The sequence below is a fragment of the Seriola lalandi genome, unplaced genomic scaffold, assembly GCF_002814215.2.
Source record: "Seriola lalandi dorsalis isolate HSWRI2012SDOR001 ecotype SW California unplaced genomic scaffold, Sedor1 jcf7180002054972, whole genome shotgun sequence".
In the NCBI taxonomy this organism is placed as follows: domain Eukaryota; kingdom Metazoa; phylum Chordata; class Actinopteri; order Carangiformes; family Carangidae; genus Seriola; species Seriola lalandi.
This window is the reverse complement of record NW_019525660.1, coordinates 5,189,935-5,209,999: the sequence shown is the minus strand read 5'-3', so window position 1 is coordinate 5,209,999 and position 20,065 is coordinate 5,189,935. Positions and strand designations below refer to the sequence as shown.

The 20,065-nt window shown below is 40.1% G+C and overlaps 3 protein-coding genes across 3 annotated transcripts in view; 2 read left to right on the top strand and 1 right to left on the bottom strand.

Moving 5' to 3' along the window:
• Window positions 1–2,347: 2,347 nt before the first annotated feature.
• On the top strand, window positions 2,348–4,059 carry fitm1 (fat storage inducing transmembrane protein 1). The gene is given in 4 exon segments (XM_087171771.1): window positions 2,348–2,616; window positions 3,233–3,343; window positions 3,345–3,817; window positions 3,820–4,059. Coding segments are annotated over 4 exon segments (936 nt in total). The 3' UTR covers window positions 3,903–4,059.
• A 106-nt stretch (window positions 4,060–4,165) lies between these two features.
• Window positions 4,166–9,154, bottom strand: psme1 (proteasome activator subunit 1). Its single transcript, XM_023398042.2, has 11 exons — window positions 8,941–9,154; window positions 8,662–8,694; window positions 8,501–8,563; window positions 8,245–8,346; window positions 7,129–7,186; window positions 6,021–6,118; window positions 5,798–5,866; window positions 5,629–5,696; window positions 5,271–5,325; window positions 4,987–5,073; window positions 4,166–4,400 (listed from the first exon to the last, which is right to left on the bottom strand). Exons 1-11 carry the CDS (start codon window positions 8,992–8,994, stop codon window positions 4,320–4,322), a joined length of 768 nt encoding a protein of 255 aa, XP_023253810.1. The 5' UTR covers window positions 8,995–9,154; the 3' UTR covers window positions 4,166–4,319.
• Window positions 9,155–13,570: 4,416 nt separating this feature from the next.
• Window positions 13,571–20,065, top strand: part of pck2 (phosphoenolpyruvate carboxykinase 2 (mitochondrial)) — a 25,963-nt gene continuing 19,468 nt past the window's right edge. The window contains exons 1-2 of the mRNA XM_023398033.2: window positions 13,571–13,906; window positions 17,421–17,633. Coding sequence (XP_023253801.1) covers window positions 13,875–13,906; window positions 17,421–17,633 — 245 coding nt within the window. The 5' untranslated portion in view covers window positions 13,571–13,874. The remainder of the gene's footprint in view (window positions 13,907–17,420; window positions 17,634–20,065) is intronic.

Below are 20,065 nucleotides of genomic sequence, written 5' to 3'. Positions count from 1 at the left end.
CAGCAGTTGCTCACATGCTGTTCAGATGTGCTAGTTACTTTAGCTTAGCAGTTAGCACTAGCTTCTCTCTCTCTCCCTTGCTCGGTGTGTTGTTGTTGTAACTTCACTGTAGAGGATTGTGATATTTACTACATCTTCAGCGATGTCTGCTGTCTTTAGGCACAGCTTGCTAACAGGACTAAAAATTCACTATAATTAATAATGATATTATTAATGTTATTAGCTGTCATTACTATTTTTGTCATTAGGAGCACTACAGTTGCCATTACATTACTACTGCTGTTACTGCCGTTACTATCACTATTATTCATTTTCCTATCATTGCACGTTGTTGTTCTTTTCCTGTGCTCTCTCTTGCTCTCTCTCTCTCTCTCTCTCTCTCTATCTATCTATCTCTCCAACCCAACTGGACGAGACAGATGGCCGCCCACCATGGGTGGGTGACTAGAGTCATTTGGTCAACGCCAGTCTCCTCTAAAGTTATTTAGCCAAAGTGAAGTGCCTTAGAGTTTATTTCACGTCAACCCGCAAGAGACGCCAGCAGATAACACATCTGCCCACGACCGCCTGCAGATGAGCCTACCAGTAATCAAGACTGCCCGAGACAGAAAGTCTCCTGGCAAACTCCACCAGAGCTGAACCGCTTTGACACCGGCAGAATCCTTCACTGTGATAACAGGACACGGCCTCCAGGAGAATCCACCTAGATCCCGTGTCTCCATGGTAACCATGTAAACCATAGCCACCTGGGTTCCAGCCAAGGGTATCCAGCTACAGCACAACTCACAGTAGGCCGGTCTTGACCTTCTGCTCATGACTAGGTTGATGACGAAATATAGCAATATTTTATCAACAAATCTCATTCGTAGACGTAGCATCATTAGCTGTATAGACATAGTGTGTAGCCATAACATATTGTCTCCCACCATTACCAACTCATCACACAGCTCATTTCATTATTATTTTCATCATTATGATTATTACACGTTGCATTTACTCTGTAGATAGAAGTTTAGTTAATAAACTTTATTTACACCCAGTTGTTGTCCGGTTGTGTTCTTTTGAAGTTGAGACTGGAGATCCATTGAATTGAGAAGTCATGGCTTTTGTTATGAGATTGATAAATTTATCAATGAAGTAATTCATTGTTGTCCTCCCAGAGGCCTGGTGCCCCATTTCAACGAGATCAAATTCTAAATTGTGGTGTTCACACTACATAACAAACAACTGCTTTAGGAATCAAAACCAAGTTGCCTCCAGGTTGTTCAGTTGACAGCAATGCAATAAGTTCTATAAAATTATAGTGAGATTCTTTGCCATTTCTGGTTTCATTTGCTCTTACTTTTCTGACTTAATACAAATTTGATTCTTATAAAAACTCACTGGCAGTTTTTGTAATAATTTGAATCTGAGGAACAGTTTCACTGAAAGAGTTTGGTTATTTGGTATTCATTTTTACAAAATGTAGCTGGATCCATAAAATAATCAAAAATGCCATATTGCTATTTAAGTTTTAAATTGTAATTCGACCTGGGATTTAACATTTTGAGATAAGACAACAGGAATCCAGAAAGAATTATTTTTAAACTACTCCCACTAGCTGTATAGTGTATTTGTCCATCTTTCCAGATGTGTCAGTTTAAGGTGACAAATACACATTAACAGTCCATCCAGCAGTACCTCTGCAGTACGGATTTGAACTCTGAAGAAGGAGTAGTGGGACTGGATGTCCTGGCTTGAAAAAGTAGCACCTGTATGTTTTACTGAGTATGAATCTCATGCACAGGCTAAATTGACTTCATTTGGCTCTGGGAGTTAAAGAGATTTAAGAAGTTCTGGCCTGAGGACGGCCTGGGAATAAACATGATTGAAAGTGCTGTGAGAAAAGCAGCTGTCCATTGCACCAAATGTAGACTGGCAGCAGTTAATATCTTAAATTAACTATTAAATATTAAAGTTGGCTCCAGCAGCTGATTCTAAGAATAGAGGGAAGAAAGGCGAACCAAAGACGGAAAGCTATATTTAAGCCTGGTATCTGATCACTGTTTAGGAGAATGGGGTCAGTTCCAGCAGCAGCCATTACCATGTCTCCACTCTCAGTCAGTGCTGGGGAGGGGGAGGGCTTTGGTGGGTAAAGGGGAAAGAGGGGTTGTATTTTTGTAAAACACGTGCTCTCCTGCGTGCCTGACAGTGATAAAGTAGAAAGGTCCGAGAGAAGGGCTAGTGTGCCTTTCACACACAACAGAAAGTGAGGCAGACTTTAGCCCTTGGCTGTGATTGAACACAAAGAGAAAAGGACAACGCTGTCAGCATTACAAAAGGTACCAGACAAGCAGACTAGAAGAACATGGGTTTAAAGACTAAAAATGGCCTCACAACAGATGTCAGCTTGGAGAAGTAACACAGGCTGGCTGAAGAGCTGGTACTGCCAAGAAGGCTTGTCCTCAGAGTCTTGAATACTGTTCTGGAGTTTGTAACAAATTTACTGGCCAGAATTTTAGGAAGCCACCCAAATTTCCACCTGATGCTGTCTGGTTTGGTTCTGTTTGGGCTGGTGCTGAGTTTTTGTGTGTCAAAGTTCAGCATCTTTGCAAACAGCCACCACTACCTGTACAGGTAAAAGCTCTTTTAAATGAAAATATCATGTCCCTAATTGGTTGCTTTGCTGGAAATATAAGCGGCTGCATGATTTTCAGTTGTGAGCTCTTTTTAAAAACCTGTCAGCCTAAGGTAATTAACCCACCTGCCTCATTTAAGACCAGTAACATTTAAAACTTTGTTACGAAACGTAGTTAAGCAGGATTTTCTTGTATTTAGTAGTCACTGATATGTCTTTTGGATCTTAGTCACACCCTGACTATATAAATATAAATCACTGCCTGCTAATAAAGAGTTTATAAGTGATCAATCACGGCTAAAAGTAATTAATATGAAAGATCAAAGATCATTTTAATGTAAATCCTTTGCCAACCATTATCATTATTATCAGCTGAGACAGTGGGTCTGGTATTGTTTTCACCTTGTCAGTCTGTGTGTGTTATGTGTGTCATTATGGTAGAATTGGTCCTGGAGTCACCTACTATAAGCAGGAACTACCACAGAGGCATTATTTGTAATAATGTAGTAATGACCACTCAGTATTCATGGGACAGACCATAATTATTATAATTATGTGTTACATTGCGACTGTTGTGTTCTAACACTGAGTTTCTGATTAAATTCTTCATCACAGTAAGTTTCTAAAATCCACTTGGGGTTGGACCTGGATCTTCACAGGTTCATTCATCTTCCTCTACTCCCTCTCAGCCCATCACCCCCTATCTCTGTCCCTCCACCACCTCTCAGACAGAAGTCGTGGGGTGCCTCTGGTGGGGGTGTCAGCGCCTAATGACCCTGCTGGAGGATACAGCAGGGACCTGTTATGAACCAATGACCGTTAGACAGGACACCCCGAGATTTGCCTCCCAAGGACTGCCACTGCTGCTCCTGCGTGAAGACCAGACCAAGGCCTCCTGCCTCAAAGCCAACATGGCGTGGAGAGCCTACAAAGTATCCGAGGACATCCTCATCCTCTGCTCGTGTTGCCTGCTGCTGGTGGAGGAATTGTCTGTCTTTGGCCCTCACATTGTCCAAGCAAAACACCTGCAGAGATTCCCAGGAGCCCCATTCAGATTAATCTTCCTCCTGTGTGTAGTTCTACTTGTTATGTGGATGTTCCTGCTCCTGTGTTTGCTCACACACTTCACCAAGTTCCCCTCCCAGCAGCTGGGAGGAGCTCTGGGCTACCTGGGGTGGAAAGGACTTTATCAGGGATGGTTCAACTCAAACTGAGCTGGGGCTGTCCTGGTATGCCAGGAGACAGACTTTTTACCTCAACAGACACTGACAAACAGCCTCAATAGTGTTAAACAGAGTAGATGATGTTTTGGGATGACAGTCTGACCTTAAAAGCTCAGGATGTTTTGAAAGGTCAAGAATCTTTCACATTAGGGCTGTGAAGAGAATATAGTCGGATAAAATATTACTGGTAAACACCCTGTATAACACTACATCCGGAATCTGCCATCTGCCATCATGTGAATATGCAGGTTTCTTTCATTACAGGTCAACATCAGTTAAAAACAAAGATTTTAGATTCCCATTCGGACAAAATTACTTCAGGCAGTTATCAGACTTATGTTGCTTTATTTTGCAATCTGAAACAAAATGCATGCACAATAAGAAAAAGAGGACATTTTTGTCAGAGTGGGTGTATTGTTACTTGATGAGAGTGTCATACTAGACTAGTTGTATCTTGTTTGAGAGCCTGGGAGTGTGCCTCAGTAGATGAGGGCTTTCCCGTCTCCTCTGGGCTTCTTAATCTTGTCATAGTTCTTGTTGATGATGTCAAACAGCACAGCCTACAGGGAGAAATAAAGAGTGCGTCCGAAACAGACAACAGCAGAAATGCAGTGTGAAATATAAGGCAGAGTGACTGATAGGGACAGAGAGGTTTAAAGAGAGTAATAAAAGAGCATTACCCAGATTCAGAACTACTGTATAATGGTGTCAAACAGATCCTTTCATCACCACCTGTACCACCTTGTTCATTAACAGTATCAAACACAGCAGGACAATGGATGGAGCACCAATCAATTTAACATAAGTGCAGCAATTAGTTTAATTGCCCCCTTATTAAGAAGAAATGCTGTTCCATTTAGCCACCATGCCTGCTGCAGGAACGCAGGTGGAATATTTTACAGATGTGTAGGTAGTTTTATTCAAAATACACTGTTTACCACATAGGTGGTTTCAGTGGCAGTATTTTAATGTATGCAGAACTAAATGTAGTAAATCAGTCTACATCATACCTATCATTATCACTTGTGTTTTGACATATTTTACACAATTGTGTATTTATTTTTTCAGATGAAGACACATGTCTGTATACAAACAAATTGTTAGCACAGAGACCTCACAGTAAACAACAAAGTGTGTGTATCTTACATATGTGTTGCGGATGTCCAAAACCACAAGGCGGAGCTCACAGTACTGATACTGGTCCAGCTCATGGACCAGCTGTCTGTAGTCTCCCTGCAGCACAAAACACACAACCATTAACACTGAGTTTACAGGCAAAAACATACATGAGCCATGTACTATGTTGTAGAACATAGTGTCTTTTATTTTGCACACAGTCTGCGAGTGTCACGCAACTTATTTTATCTTAATTCATTCTATGAAAATGTATGAAAATGTACTCTGATCAAGACACAACATGAGATACTGACCACGTGGGCTTGTTTGGCGGCTTTGGCCACAGCATCACCTCTCTCACTGTAATATCTAACAAACCAAGAGGAAAGAGAAATTTCTTGTCATTCAGTTTCAACAGTCCTCAGTATGATATATTGATATATTAAATATTCACAGTTCATCTGTGAGTTCAACTTTTCTTTTGTAAGAGGAATATTGTGTTATTTCTCCTTTCAAAACTCTCACTTTAAAGTGAAGGGGTTGCTACATGGTGTACTGGTGGACCTCAGCAAATTCCTAGCATAACCTGGAAAGAGCTCTAACTGGCCAAAACATGGACAACACCTGTGTGGGTAGATAAGAAAGGGCAGCTGCTTCGGTATGGGCGCTTACTTTGAAATCTGAGTTTGGAATCCCTCTATCTTGGTGCGTGTGTTGGTCAGCAGCTCAAACACTTTCTCCTGTTGGACAAAAGCAAAGCTAAAATTCACCTTGAAGATCAACAATAAATTAGAGAAATGTAAGAAAAGCTTTTTAAGATAAGAAATCAGCAGTTACAGACCTGTACGGCTACTCCAAAGTTGTTACCGTCTTCTATCTTAGGGATTTGCAGTTGCACCCACATCGACACCTGCCAGAGAAGAACTGTGAATATATATGAAACTCTCACATGAAACATGGCATGTGACATAAAGTCATATGCACTGAAAGGCAGATTCCTAACTCTCAGATTTACATTGATCCTCTTTGTATAAAATGAACAAGGAGACAAGAGACTGACTGACCGTGTTGAGCTTCTCCTTCAGGGTCTGGATCTGAGGCTTGACCTCCTGCAGGAGACTCTCCACTCGCTCATTGATGCAAATGGGACCACAGGGAGGGCCTGGAGGAGAAAACATCCCCAAACATTGCTTCACTTAGTCACAATATGATAATTCTGGTTCAGTTGTGCTTCACCTGGACTGCTTTCTAAGAGGATTTCCTTTCCACTACAGTCCCAGCCCCACAGTTCCAGAGATACCAATCAATGTTCTCAACTATAATAATGCCATAAGCCACCATGTCAGACATAGTACTAAGACCAAGCAGAACCAGTACCGAGCATTCACCTGCATCAGCCTTCATCAAGATATTTTTAGCCCCTTTTACACATAAATCCTGCTATGTTGTCATTAAGAACACCATTAAGAAGACCACTCATAACATATTGCCATCCCAGTGTGATTTTAGATAGCATGTTGTGTTACAGGTCATAAGGCATAATGGCTCAACATTCCCGTGTTTAACAAGCTGCGTAAAAGGCGCTATTGACTACTCTTATAATGGCAGTCTCTGTGCTGTGTTGCTGTCGATACCTGATTGAAATTTCTCATAAATATTGTCATTGATTAAGACTTCCAACAATCGATTTGAGACAATCCTCTCTAGGATTTTTTACAACTCATTGGTTACAGGAATCATTTTTTTTTCAATATTAATGGTTAAGGAATAAGTTGAAAAGACCTGAGATTGATGTTTACACAGACTGTCTTTACAAAAACTTAAACCATGTTTGTGGAATAACTACATTATACAGAACAACTTCATTATATAGAAAAAACTACAATCAATATATTATTAGAATTGTTTGCATTGTGCAATCATAGATTAATGAAACAATGCTTTGAAAAACACATTTTTCCACCAATAAAATTTTTTCCACACCAACCTTTGTGCAAAATATTAGCTTCATCTCACAATGATCAGGTTCTGCAGAAAACTGTCATCACACAACTTCAACTGGGAGGACCTTGTGAAAGTGACAGGTGACGTGTCGTAGTGTTTGACAACCACCACACTGTATGATTTCAGTCACTTCAATCAGTAGTTTGCTTTATTACTTTACACATTTACCTGCATCTTCTTCCTCTTTATTGCTGTCCTTGTCTTTCTTTCCCTCCTTTGCCTCCTTCTGCAATAGAGAAACAGAAAAGTTTCCATGGCCTCTTAGACAGTTCACCCACATGTTTTATTTTCTTTGGCTATCTCAATAAAGATGTCAAAAAGTTGGATTTTGTCTTTGCATAAGAAACCTAACCCAGCTGTAGCAGTCCCTGCTCCATCCACACTGAGTTGCTACATGATCCCAGATATTCTTCTAACCCATTTCCCCCTCACTAAACCCAGGACACTGGAAATCATTCTGTGTTGTATAAAGAACCTACAGGGTGCTGCTGCTCCTTACAAAGTTCTTTCAGTGCTAGTCTAGTTACAATTAGGTTCAACAAAAAGAAATAACTTTAATATCATTTAATGCCAAATAAATTTTAAAATTCACAGTAGACGAAGATGTCAATTCAGATCTTTTTTTAAACATCACTCAAAAGGCCCCCTCATTGCCAATCTGTAAAACAGCCTTTGTAAATTGCACATTGATTGTTGGCAATGGTAACTGGGGACTGATTGATAGCATATTAAATATAGACCAATGGCTGAGAATCCCAGTTGAGAGGCTTAATGCAGTGATCCTGAAAAAAATCAAAGGTTAGGGAAATAAAACATTTATGAAACACATTTTATTTTCATAATCTGGCACTGGTGTTTATTTTCCATTCAACCTCTTAAAATTTCTGGAGGTGTTTTCTTAATTTGGCAATTAACTGTAAACAAATTACAGCCCTGGAGTTAATTATGCTGACTCTAACAAACAAATAAAAGTTATAACACTCCAGTGCTTTAATTGGACTTCTTCTTTTTTTTTTTTAAGTATATTTTTTGGGGCTTTTTATGCCTTTATTGGATAGTATAGTATAGAGAGACAGGAAACGGGGAGGCAGAGAGAGGGGGAATGACATGCAGTAAAGGGCCGTCCGATGCGGGATTCGAGCCGGAGCCAACTGCAGCCTCTACACATCGGGCGGCTGCTTAGACCACTACGCCACACGACGCCCCCAATTGGACTTCTTCAAACCAACATACAGGAGCAATTTCAGAGAAAACAGGCTAAAACCTAGTGAGTGTGGGACCTACCTCCTCCTTCTTCTTGCGATTGGCCTCCTCTTTAGCTGGGTCAGGCATTGGGATGTCCAGTGGAGCCTTCAAGGACGCCATGTCCTCACAGCTGAAAGATGTCTGGCAGAAAACACAAGTCATAAATGTCCTGATGCAGGGGAAGGATTTATCATAACAGGGTCATTCTTAATTTGCCTCAGGACCCCAAGTTAACCCTGAAAAGATCCCCTCAACACCCTTGTCCCCATTTTGCCTCATAAAAACACAGACATACCTTCAGCAACATCTGCAGCTCTTCCATTTTCTGAGGGAAAAACTTTGAAACCAGTTCTTCTGCCTGTTGTAAAAAAAAAATATATATTATTATGCAACATTATTCGGATCAATGTAAAAAGATTAATTTTGAGAAATATTTTTAACTACTGGATAAATTACCTCTTTGGTGAGCTTCTGGCAGAAGTCATCCACCTGCAGTGAAGAGATGAAATGATTTCTTATGAGCGCCAGTGGGAAAGTCTTGTTCACACAACTACACAGGCCGTGTAGTAGCTACACAGCTGACAATGACCTGTAGGATTTTTGCTGTTTGTCTGGTTGTCAAACTCACTCTTACCTGGACACTAGCTCACCTGTTAGCGTCACAGCCAGGTGTTTGAAAGGAATATGGCTTTAAAATGTTCAATGGAAATCATGCTAGCAGACACTGGTCCTTACCTGTTTCTTCGATCCGAGGTGAATATCCAGAGAAGCCATTTCGTGTCTGTACATGAACAGTAATTTATCGTTGTATAAAGTTTATAACAGCGTTTTACCCTTAACTTTAGCAGTGATAAACAATAACAAGCTATATATCTTTGGAATTCAAGGCCGAGCACGACACGAAAAAACTGCTCAGTTACTCAGCATCAAAAGCGAAAATGAAAGTAAAGCGCATTTTCAAACTGTTCCGTACTTTCCCACTCTAATAGCGAAGGATCCTGTTGTATTGTGGGGCTTGTAGTTGTTTTTTCATTTCCCGTAGCAAGAGCCACTGATGGGAAATATTCTGACTAGCCTCAAAGCATCAATTGCAATAATGTATGTATATGAAAAGAATATCTTGATTTTGATTGAGTAGCACAACTGTATTATAAATTAACATTTTGTAAGAATTTGTAAATCAGTCTTATCCCGAAAGTGATCACATAACAGCATCTGTACCTAAGTTCTGACTGTGTCCACCTGATAGCGCTGCTGTTCTAAGTGAAGGAAACTGTCCTCTGGCAAACTACAGGATGTACAGTAGGCAATGATTAATAGCACCTGAGTAAACCTGTGAAGTTATGTGCCATTTGATTTTTGTGTGCGTTTTTAAAGAAAAATAATTTAATCATATTTATATTGCAGTGGGTATGAACCAACTTTCCTTCATGACACAAATGACACAATATTTGAAAATATTTTTTAAAATGGTGATAGACCTTTTTTCTGCCCATACATTTAAATTACAAAAAGACACAACCCAAACAGCCTAGTGAAAGCAAAATAAAGATAAATCTCCACTGGTGTCCTCACTCAACATCAGAACAGCACAACTTTAGTGTACTATTGTTTACTATAAAACTAAGGACTAAGGCCCTTCACCCAGTATTTCAGGGATCTGCTGTCATACGTCAGCATACATGTGATGACATGTGGACTCTTTGATCAGGAACTGTGTGGACACTGCCAGGATAAAGCCTAAAACAAATACAGGATCCTGAGTGGACAGAAGAGGCAGTTGTTTCCTTTTAAACCCTGTTGTATAAAGCCTATTAACATATGTCTGAACAGCTGTAGTCTTCAGCACCACAGTAATACATCACTTGTCAGGCATGAGGTATCATTCGAGGTTGGACCCAAAGGGCAAAAGCCGGATTTGTTTACAGCATGAGCATGATTAGTTATTGATTCTGTGATTTGATTGAGTGAGTTATTAAAACTCTGCTGTGTGTTATTTGGTTCAGGGAGTTTGTTGAGAAGTACTGAGGACAAAGGTCATCTATCTGAAGAAAAGTAGGGGAGGGATGGGTGGAGGGAGGTAGAGAGAAAATACCTTTAGGAACAAGTAAATTGTGTCATTGTACATTGGGTCCATGTGTGGGTCTAATCACAACCTTCCACTGTTACAGGCAGACCATATTAACTGAAAGACAACAGTACAGTATGCACATTGATATGCAGTGATGGAACAATTATTGTATTCTACTGTAATTAGTTCTGAAGAGCTTTATTTCACTGCTATTATTACTGGATTTACATGTGGTCACCATGTACTAAAAATCAAATGATAAAGCTGGAATTGTACAGTAGTGAAACAGTAGAGCCCCTAAAGCCCCCCAGAACTATTATCTTGGTTGTTTTTAGCTTACTAAATGGACAACAATTTGTGTGCACAAATTATTATGATGTGTGCAAGAAAAAAATAGTGTTACTTTTAAAATTTAAGTACACACTGGTGGCAATAATCTACTTTGACTGAAGTAGAATTTTGAATGCAGGACTTTTACTTGTCATAGAGTAATTGTACATTGTGGTATTTTGTCTTTTACTTGAGTAAAGGATCTGAGAACTTCTTCCACCACTGCTGATATGTATAGTTTCATGTCTAGATGTTTTAAAGAGTGACATTTACATTTTGACACTATCATTTCAACATGGCTCACAGTTCTTCTACTGTCGTTTCACTTTCTGAAACACAGTAAGGAAGCTTCATTGACATTTATTGCTGAGAGTTAAATGACTACAGAAAGCAACTCTCTGACCTTTTTTAGATATCAGCTGCTTACATCATTAATGTCATTTATCACATTACATTGTGTTTCTAACTGTATGATACTCCTAGCACGCTTTTTGGTGTACCTGATATAGTTCTATTCAAATATAATCAAATAGAACCTGTAGATTTTGATGATGGTGTGCCCTTACAAACAGTGTGAAAGCTGCCAGATTAAGGTGTAGTGTGGTGGAGGAACAAACAGCATCAGAAAAGCAGTTTTTTTCCAGAGCTTTTCTTTTTACTTGTGCCCACAAAAGGTTTTAAAAAGGTACAAAAACTGTTAATAGTATCACAAACATGTAACAGGCTGGTATACAACAAAAGCAGCTTTGCAGGCACAGCAACCACAGAGAACCTGACCCTGACACTAATGCTACTTTCTCACCTGGTATATGTGCGTAGAGTCTCTACCAGCTCAATATCAAATAGAATAACATCAATATTTACATACAGTACATGCAATACAAATGACTATTGCCTAATACAGGATAAATAGAATACATAATAAACTTGACAAATACCAAACAAACCCAACCAAAAACTCTCTACACCCTCCCCTCTGTCCTCTCTGACCTGGTCCAGCCTAAGCTCTGTGGCTGAAGTCTTATGTGTGGACTACATGAAAAACATCCCCCCCAGAAGTAGACCTCAAAGAGAGAGTGCACAACATACTTCCTTTACTGGTCTGTTTGTCCAACTTTATAGAGTCAATGTGTATGTGTTTTTTCACCTTGTGTGAAGTGAGGGCGATGCTTCCCAGCTCCCTAACAAAACCATACAGTTGAAATTTGAAGACGATGTCTGTTCACTGAAGATTTTAAACTAATTTGCATTTAACAGTTCAGTGGCTTGATTGATCAACAGATCATTACTGTAACAAGAAAATAATGATGTTGATTTTTTTTTTCAGAAATATGTTTTTTTTCTCTGACATTCATATGAGTTGAACAATGAGATCAGTGAGATCATTCATTTACAGGTTACAGTCAGCACACGCAACAACACAGAAGTCATGCCAATGTTCACCATCACAGTACTGCAGTTTATATTTAGATTTCTTTAGACTGTGGTTGTTGGCCTTTAAAAAAGGTGAAACACTTAGGATGAGACTTCAAATAGCAACAGATGGGTGATCACCCATTATGATCTTTCATTGACAAATAATATTCAGGCTTCTGTTACTTCTGTGCATATTGCTGCATTTCTGAATGTCACCTTCCATAACCATGGCCTTTTAGCATGTAGGCATTCATTCATAGAGAGTAAGTGTGTGTGTGTGTATGTGTGTGCGTGTGTGTGTGTGTGCGTGCGTGCGTGCGTGCGTGCGTGCGTGCGTGCGTGTGTCTGTGTCTGTGTCTGTGTTATCCATGTGCACTGAGAGTCTCTTTGGTTGACTATCAGAGACCATGAGATAGGAGGGCTATCTCTCAGTATCTCCTATCTACAGTACAGTCTCCTGTCCAACTCCCACCCCTTTACTTCCCCTCTCTCTGAGTGTATATATATATGTGTGTGTGTGTGTGTGTGTGTGTGTGTGTGTGTGTGTGTGTGTGTGTGTGTGTGTGTGTGTGTGTAAGAGACCCCTCCCCCAGTTACCAGAGGGAAACATTAACAGGAAATTCACTATTTAAAAAACAGATGCAGACAGACTTGATTGCTCTGTACTTTTAGAGGGTAACTCCTCCTTCTGGCTCAACTCTGAAACTCCAGCTATTTCACTCAAGCAAAATGCTTATCAGTTATCAGTGTTGTAAAAGTGATCATTACAACAATATTCTCCTGGAATAATAGAACTATAAACCCTCAGTGGGTAGCACTCCAGGCTCCGCCCTAATCCAAACGCAATGCTAACCCTGACACAAAGAGGGAACTGTTGGAAATTTGAGCTCCAATAGTCAAAAATTATGACAGTCTCTAATTAAATATTTTGTTGGCTTTTTCAAGTTTTGATTCTTGAACATTGCCTTTTGTTGTTATATAGAGTAGACTGAGCGAAGCCATTTCACTTGCACTCTGCCTCTTGAAACCTTTGTTTTATTATCTCATTAAGTTCCTTGGGATGGTTTACTTTGGTAACTTTATTGAAAACAATAATAAAATAATATTAAATAATAAAGTCAAATACAGTAACATAAATACATCCACGAGAAAGGAAGGGTTATAATTGGTGAAATGATACATTAGACAAATCAACATTAAACACAATGCAGAGAGCCCTTTACTTTTCAGCACAGTTAAGGGCCAAACCACCGATTTTTATAAATTATGTTTAGGGTATTTGTCATGAGGAACACAGCTCAGCTTGTGAAAACAGCTGTCTTTTGAAATTGAAATTTCTAAGGATGTCACCAGGGTCATCTCAGATTGGCCTAAAACACCTAAACTTAGGTTAAATAAATTATTATATTGTTGTATAAATTAGTTAACAGAAATGGCATTTTTTCATGCTCTCATCCAGCTGTATTCGGAGGGGCTCATGTGACACCCGGTTTGATCAGTGTGCTCGTGTTTCCGGGTTGTGTCTCCACGCTGGTTTTCGGTGCAGCGACTGTGAAACTTGCATCAGCCGGTAACTCAGTTGTTTGAAGGAGTGGACGCAACATTATGGACAGAAACTACTAATTAGGCTGCATGTTAGAGACGTTTGAAAGCAGGAACAAGCAGTGGACTCTGTTATCTGTGGTCAGCAGCATCCAGGTGTTTCGGTGTGACCAAAGTGCAAGGTCTCGTCTCAGCGCAGATATGAGCTGTGAGCGGCTCTGACACGGCTCTTCACTTCACCTCCTCACATCACCTGCATTAGCCTTTTACACGGCTAGTTTGTATAAGACAATTTTACTCTGCAACTAAGATGTCGAGTCTTTTATTGGGAGCCATCCGGAGGTCAGTAACTGTGGCTTTTTGTGTCCTCGCTTGAATTTAAATTGTGTTTTAGCTTCATGGGCTCAGGCTGACTAAACCTCATTTATCACGGCTAGTCAATGACACTAAGCTGCCCAGACGGTGTTTATGCTTCAGCTAAATGTTTTTTGCTATATATGAATGAATGCCAATTCTTTAGCCTGTCTTTAGAAATTTTTTTGAAAATGTCTTGTGGACAACTTCGTGCCCTGCCCGTTTAATATACACCATTTTGCGATCTTTTTCTTTTTTTAACCACTGAAGAGGAAACAGTTTATCAGGCCCAGGGGGATTAATACACACAGTTACATCCATTTTGACCATTAGTTAACTAAAAAGTGAAAACACGCACTGCATAGGATAGGTAGCCTGCATTCATTCCATCATTCAGCCAATATGAAATTATTATCAAAGTCAGACATTTGAAGTTTTGTTTTGAGGAGTTACTTTAGATTCTTCATTGTATGTCAGCTGCTGCTGTTTGCAGGCAGAAACTGGTCAGACTTGATGTCGGAGACCTCAGATCCCTGAACATAGACATGTACAGTAAACGTCCATATATCAAACATGTCAAAGTAGTAGGTAGTATTTTTAAGAGGAGTCATTCCCCCAGCACCCCTTTGTGATGACACACACTATGTGCTTTTATCTTCTCATTAAAAATGCATGAGAGTGGCACCATGGCAGGACATGTGTCTGTCAGGAGGCCCCTGCTCCTGTGCACTGTTTGTATTTCTGCTTGAGAGGTTGTTAATGACTGGACTCATCACTCCTCTGTTTGCCTGAATGTCCCTGAGCATGTTCCGTGTGTTTTTCCCCGTGTACTTACCGTACTGTGTGTGTGAGGCTAATATATGCAGCACGTGTTCATGTTCTAGTCTGTGCTCCATGTGTTGACTCTGCCCTAAGGAGAGGCTATTGACCAGGATCCATCAGGGTGGTTAAGGGGGAGTGTAGGCGTGTGTGCCTGTGGTGTATGATGATTGGCTTGCTGATTTGGAGGTGTGTTTGGAGGAAAACTTGTTCAACTGGAGGCAAGAGACAGTTAGGGGTATGGATACCAGATCAGGCTTATTTGTTTCCTCTGTTCTGTTCTGGATAATGTCCCTTAGATCATAGTTAACCTCCTTAACAACAGAGGCAAGGTTATGTTAAATTTGTCAAATTGAGGAATGCCTGTGCTCATCAGGTATGGGGGATGGGGTGAGGAATGGGGAAGCAGAGACAAAGGCATGAGGGGATGAATGGCTGCAGGGAAACTGGGAGCAAAGTTCATCAGAGTCTGCTCAGGATTTCTAAAAGATTCAGCTTTTTTTAGTGCAAAGCAGAAAGAATAGAGGCTGATCCACTCTCCTGCTTCTCCCTTCATCTTTTGTCTCAAGTCAGCCACTGTCTGAGATTCAGTCAGCAAATGAACATACCGTTAGCTTCTGTTAAATAAAACATTCAAATTCAATCGAGCTCATCTCCTTTCCTAATCCAAATCACACTACATATAATGTTCAGCGCCACCCAAATGGTTATAGTAATTGGTGGCATAACAGGGTGGTTGATTGCAAGCATAGGTAATTGATTTAGTGTGAGGAAGAAAGAGACTAAAGGACCATAGAGCTAATTTAAGCAGACTGGTTCATTTAATATCCCAGATCAGACAAACTGCCTTTTATTTTTTGGGGCTAAAGGTCATTCTGGGCAACTGTGATACAGAAACACTAATGTTCCCTTAGTTCCCCTTCAGCTATTTATTCATGTATTTGTTCAGATTTTAGTGAAAAAGTCTAAAGACCTGAAAACCTGTCCTGTTTCTTTTACGGAGAAGATAAATATTTAAATGGAGCATGGTTAATGGGTGCAGAGACTATTTCTCTAGCACTATCATGTGGTTGACATTTGTTTTGATTAAAATATATCAGCAACTATTGGATAGATTGGAATGAAATTAGGTTCAGACCTCCATATTTCCCTCAGGATTATCTGTAACAACTTTGGTGACCCTCTTCATCTAGAACCATAATCAGTCCAACATTTTAATTTGTCCAGTACCTATTTTTATGTACAAATACCTGCAGAACAAATTTTTCACAACTTGTTCACTGCTTAATATTAGTGATGCTAACATGCTAAACTCTGATGGTGAACATGGTACCTAAGCTACAGCCATCCACAAACTGTGGTAGGGAAATCCAAATTATTGCCAAGATTACAAAATTCAACAGACATTAAATAATGTCAAATTCAGCTCCCAGTCTGTCTGTCACTATGTGTTGAGTCAGCTTTTGTTGCACAACTGGAGTCTGTTCATGATTAATCACTCCTACATCAATGGTTACACACCTGGTGTGGCACAGGTCAACTATTCTGCTGGCATTAAACTGTCCTCAGCTCTTTGCCCTATCACTGTCTAGTTACATGTTCTCTTCTTTGAGCATGCCTGCTGCTTGTGCCCTTTGTATGAGCCGACCAGATACGTGTGTATGCATGAATAGAAGTATGTACGTCTGTGTGTGTGTGTGTGTGTGTGTGTGTGTGTATATATATATATTTGCCTTTATCACAGTGACAGTGATGAGAGACATGAAAGTTGGGGAGAGAGTGAGAGGGGATGACATGCAGCAAAGGGCTACGGGTTGGACTTGGAACTGGGCCTCTGCAATAAGAACTAAATGGTAGGCTGTCTACCAGGTGAGCCACCGGGGCACCCCAGGACCTCTGCATTCTTGTTGTTGAAACAACAGCCAAAGCAGAGTGTGATTTGTATTTGCAGTCAAATTAGCCACAGATTTTTTTTTTTTAAGTATATTTCTTTGGGCTTTTGTGCCTTTATTGGACAGGATAGTAGAGAGACAGGAAATGGGGAGGCAGAGAGAAGGGGAATGACATGCAACAAGGGCCGTCCGATTCGATACTCGAACCGGGGCCAACTGCAGTGAGGCCTCTACACATGGGGCACCTGCTTAGACCACTACGCCACATGACGCCCCCACTGATTTTTGACTGGAGAGAGAAAGTGGGTCAATTTATGGTTGAAACTAGTTTGAGAGCAGTCTTGCTAAAATGTGGATTTGCAGTTGTCTCTCATTTGAGGATAAAGAATACATCTTTTATATTTTTCTGAAGAGGTCATCTTGAGTAATCCACACTGTAAACAGACAGACAAAAAAAATAAGAACATACACTGTTCTGTTTTTTCCATTGTTAGGCCATTGCTAGTGACAGGCTGGAGACACACACACATACATTATGCTTGTGTTTTAACAGCTTGCACAGCAGCAGCCCTCTCAGTGGTTTGTATTTGTGAATATCATGCTACTAACAAACAATAGGCCAGCCCCTGCATGTCTCTGTATGTGGAAAAGTCAGGGTGAGGGTCTCAGGTTGCACTAACAACTACCCCACAAATGAACTCCACACAATGGAAGAGGGGTACTGTAGCTACTACAGCCCCTCTAATCTCTAATAATGAGTCAAAAGAATAACAGATTACTTTCTTTTACAGACAGGGTGGTGTTGGGGCAGGTGTCAGGATTCGGTCACTGGCCTCAATCCCCTCGCTGCCCCCAGCGGTGACTGAGTTTGTGAAGGGAGCCATGGAGGAGTGTAAGCCCGCTGGTGTACATGTGGTCACGGGAACGCCAGAGGAAACAGCCAACATCCTGGCAGGTCTGGAGAAGGAAGGGATGGTCAAGAAGCTTCCCAAATATGACAACTGGTAAGGACTAGGCATACGTATACTTGCATACATAAATGCATTCAGTGCTGTATTGCTTTATTTTATTCTACTGTATTCATGTTTAATTGTGTGCCTGCAATGCAATAGCATTGAAGGCATATATTATTATTCTGCATGGTTATTATGTGCCTGCAATGCAAAAGCATTAAAGGCATATATTATTATTCTGCATACTTATTATTGTGTCTGCAATACAATAGCATTGAATGCATATATTATTCTGCATACTTATTAGTGTGCTGTATGCTGCAGCATTCACACTATTGTTGTTCAAATCTTTATTAGTGCCACGGGTGCTCAGCTCCGAGGCATCTCTTAATATTATTCCTCATACATATTATTCTTCCGCCAAATTTTGGCGCGTAACTCGTCCCACAGCTTTGAGAAAACCCCAGTAATATATACATCAAAATGTGCGTCTGACTTTTGGTGTTAAAATTCCAATTTTTCCCAACGTTATTCCCAAAATACTGGGAATAATAATGCATTAGGAATGCATTGGAATTTAAAAAAAAAACCTGCGCGTAGAAATGTGATTCAAACTGTAAAACGGAGGAAAACTTCTGCTCTCTCCAAAACACCAAACTGTTTTTACATGTAAACTTTTCAAACTATGAGCACTCAAAGGAGTGGAAATCACTTTTTCTTCAAAGTTAGAGTGACAGTGTCAATTGGCTAGAGTGCGTGAAGCAGTAAAAAATAACCTTTATTTTTATTTTTAACTCGAGCTCACGGCCAAACCGTAAAAAGGAGACAAATAATTGTTTCTCAAAATGTAGACATTGTTGTTGGGATTCATAAAATGTAACTTTGACAGGCAGGGTCTGCACAAAATTTAAACGAGGGTGCTGAGTCCGGCAGCAATACCTGTCTCACTCTCATTGAACCCTAATGTAATCGTCTTTTTTTTTCAAAAGAATCTCACTCTGTCTTCGCACTGAGCTTACTCACTCATTTTAAGGAATATCTGAATAAAATAGAGACTGTAAGAAAACTTCTGGCTTCAGTGTCTCTCACGGTGTTTTTGGTTTTTGAAAAGAAGTAACAGTTTTCTCATAATTTGCAATTGTTTGAAGCCATGTAGAGCCAAATTCTGGGCAGATTTTCACATTGCCATGGCAATGGCAGCTCCTGACCTGACCTCTGACAGCCAAGGGCTGCGTGATGTCATCGCTACAGTGACACAGAGAAGATTTTTTACCCTAACCCTAACCCTATCCCGGCAGTAGCCCCTGTGACACTCAAAATTTCCCTGGAATTTTCTAGTTTCAGTTTGTTATTCTAACAGACAAGCAGAGAGGCACACAGACAGATAAACAGGCAGACAGACACAGACAGGTAGACACACATGCCTGTCTGTCTGGATAGACACACACACACACATACACACACACAGAGAAAGCTATTTACAAGTTAGTACTCATAGAGCGAGATGACAGTTCAGACTAGACAGAACAACAGTAAATACAGCAGCAGACATATTGAATTTAATCTCCTACATACTTTGTGCTACATAAACTGTTCAACTATCAAAATGTTCAGCTTCTTCAAGAGATGTATCGTATGATGTTCAAATGCTTCAAAACTTCAACGTCTTTGAAATTCAACTACTTAAGCATATTTTCAGCTACAGACTTTGTCCGAACTTTAAACCTTTCACAACACTTCCAGTTATTATGCATTTATTTAGCTTATTGATATCTTCAATTAAAGTGTATACTGTTTAGGATGCAGTTCATCTTTCATCAACATTACTTCTTCACATTTTAAAAGGCATTTTATTCCTACTTCCACCTTTGGCAGTAAGTAATTTGGCTTTCAACTGTTTCAACAACATGTTAAATCCACAGATTTTGCAGTTTATGGACTTCAGCTCCTCCAGTTTAACATTTTGGCATCAAATTTTTCAAAGCATTGTCAGGAATCTCTTTCAGGTGTGACATTAGGTTTTGGCCATTTAGCTTTCAACTAACATGTTTTCCTGTTTTTCACATTTTTTATTTTTTTCTACAGTTTTGTGCTGTTTGTTACACTTTCCAAAAAAAACGTAGGTCTTTTTCAACCATTTTTTCACCCAATTGGACACCCCCACCTTATGGTTCTGATAGGAGTTACCGTTTTTTCACAAAAAGCAGGCGTTTGAGAGGCTCGCCGAGCCCAAATCACACCCAGATCTGTGTCAGCTCTGTGTCTTCCAGCTAGACACAGGTGTTCGAACCAGCTTGTTAAGAGACTCTTTGATCTCTGTGATGTTTACAAACACAGCCACACACCTACACACACACACACACACACACACACACACACACACACACACACACACACACACACACACACACGTTCTTATTAACGGCTGTATTCTCTGGGCTTGTGTAAAGGAAGACAATGAAGTCTGCTTTACAAGACGTGTG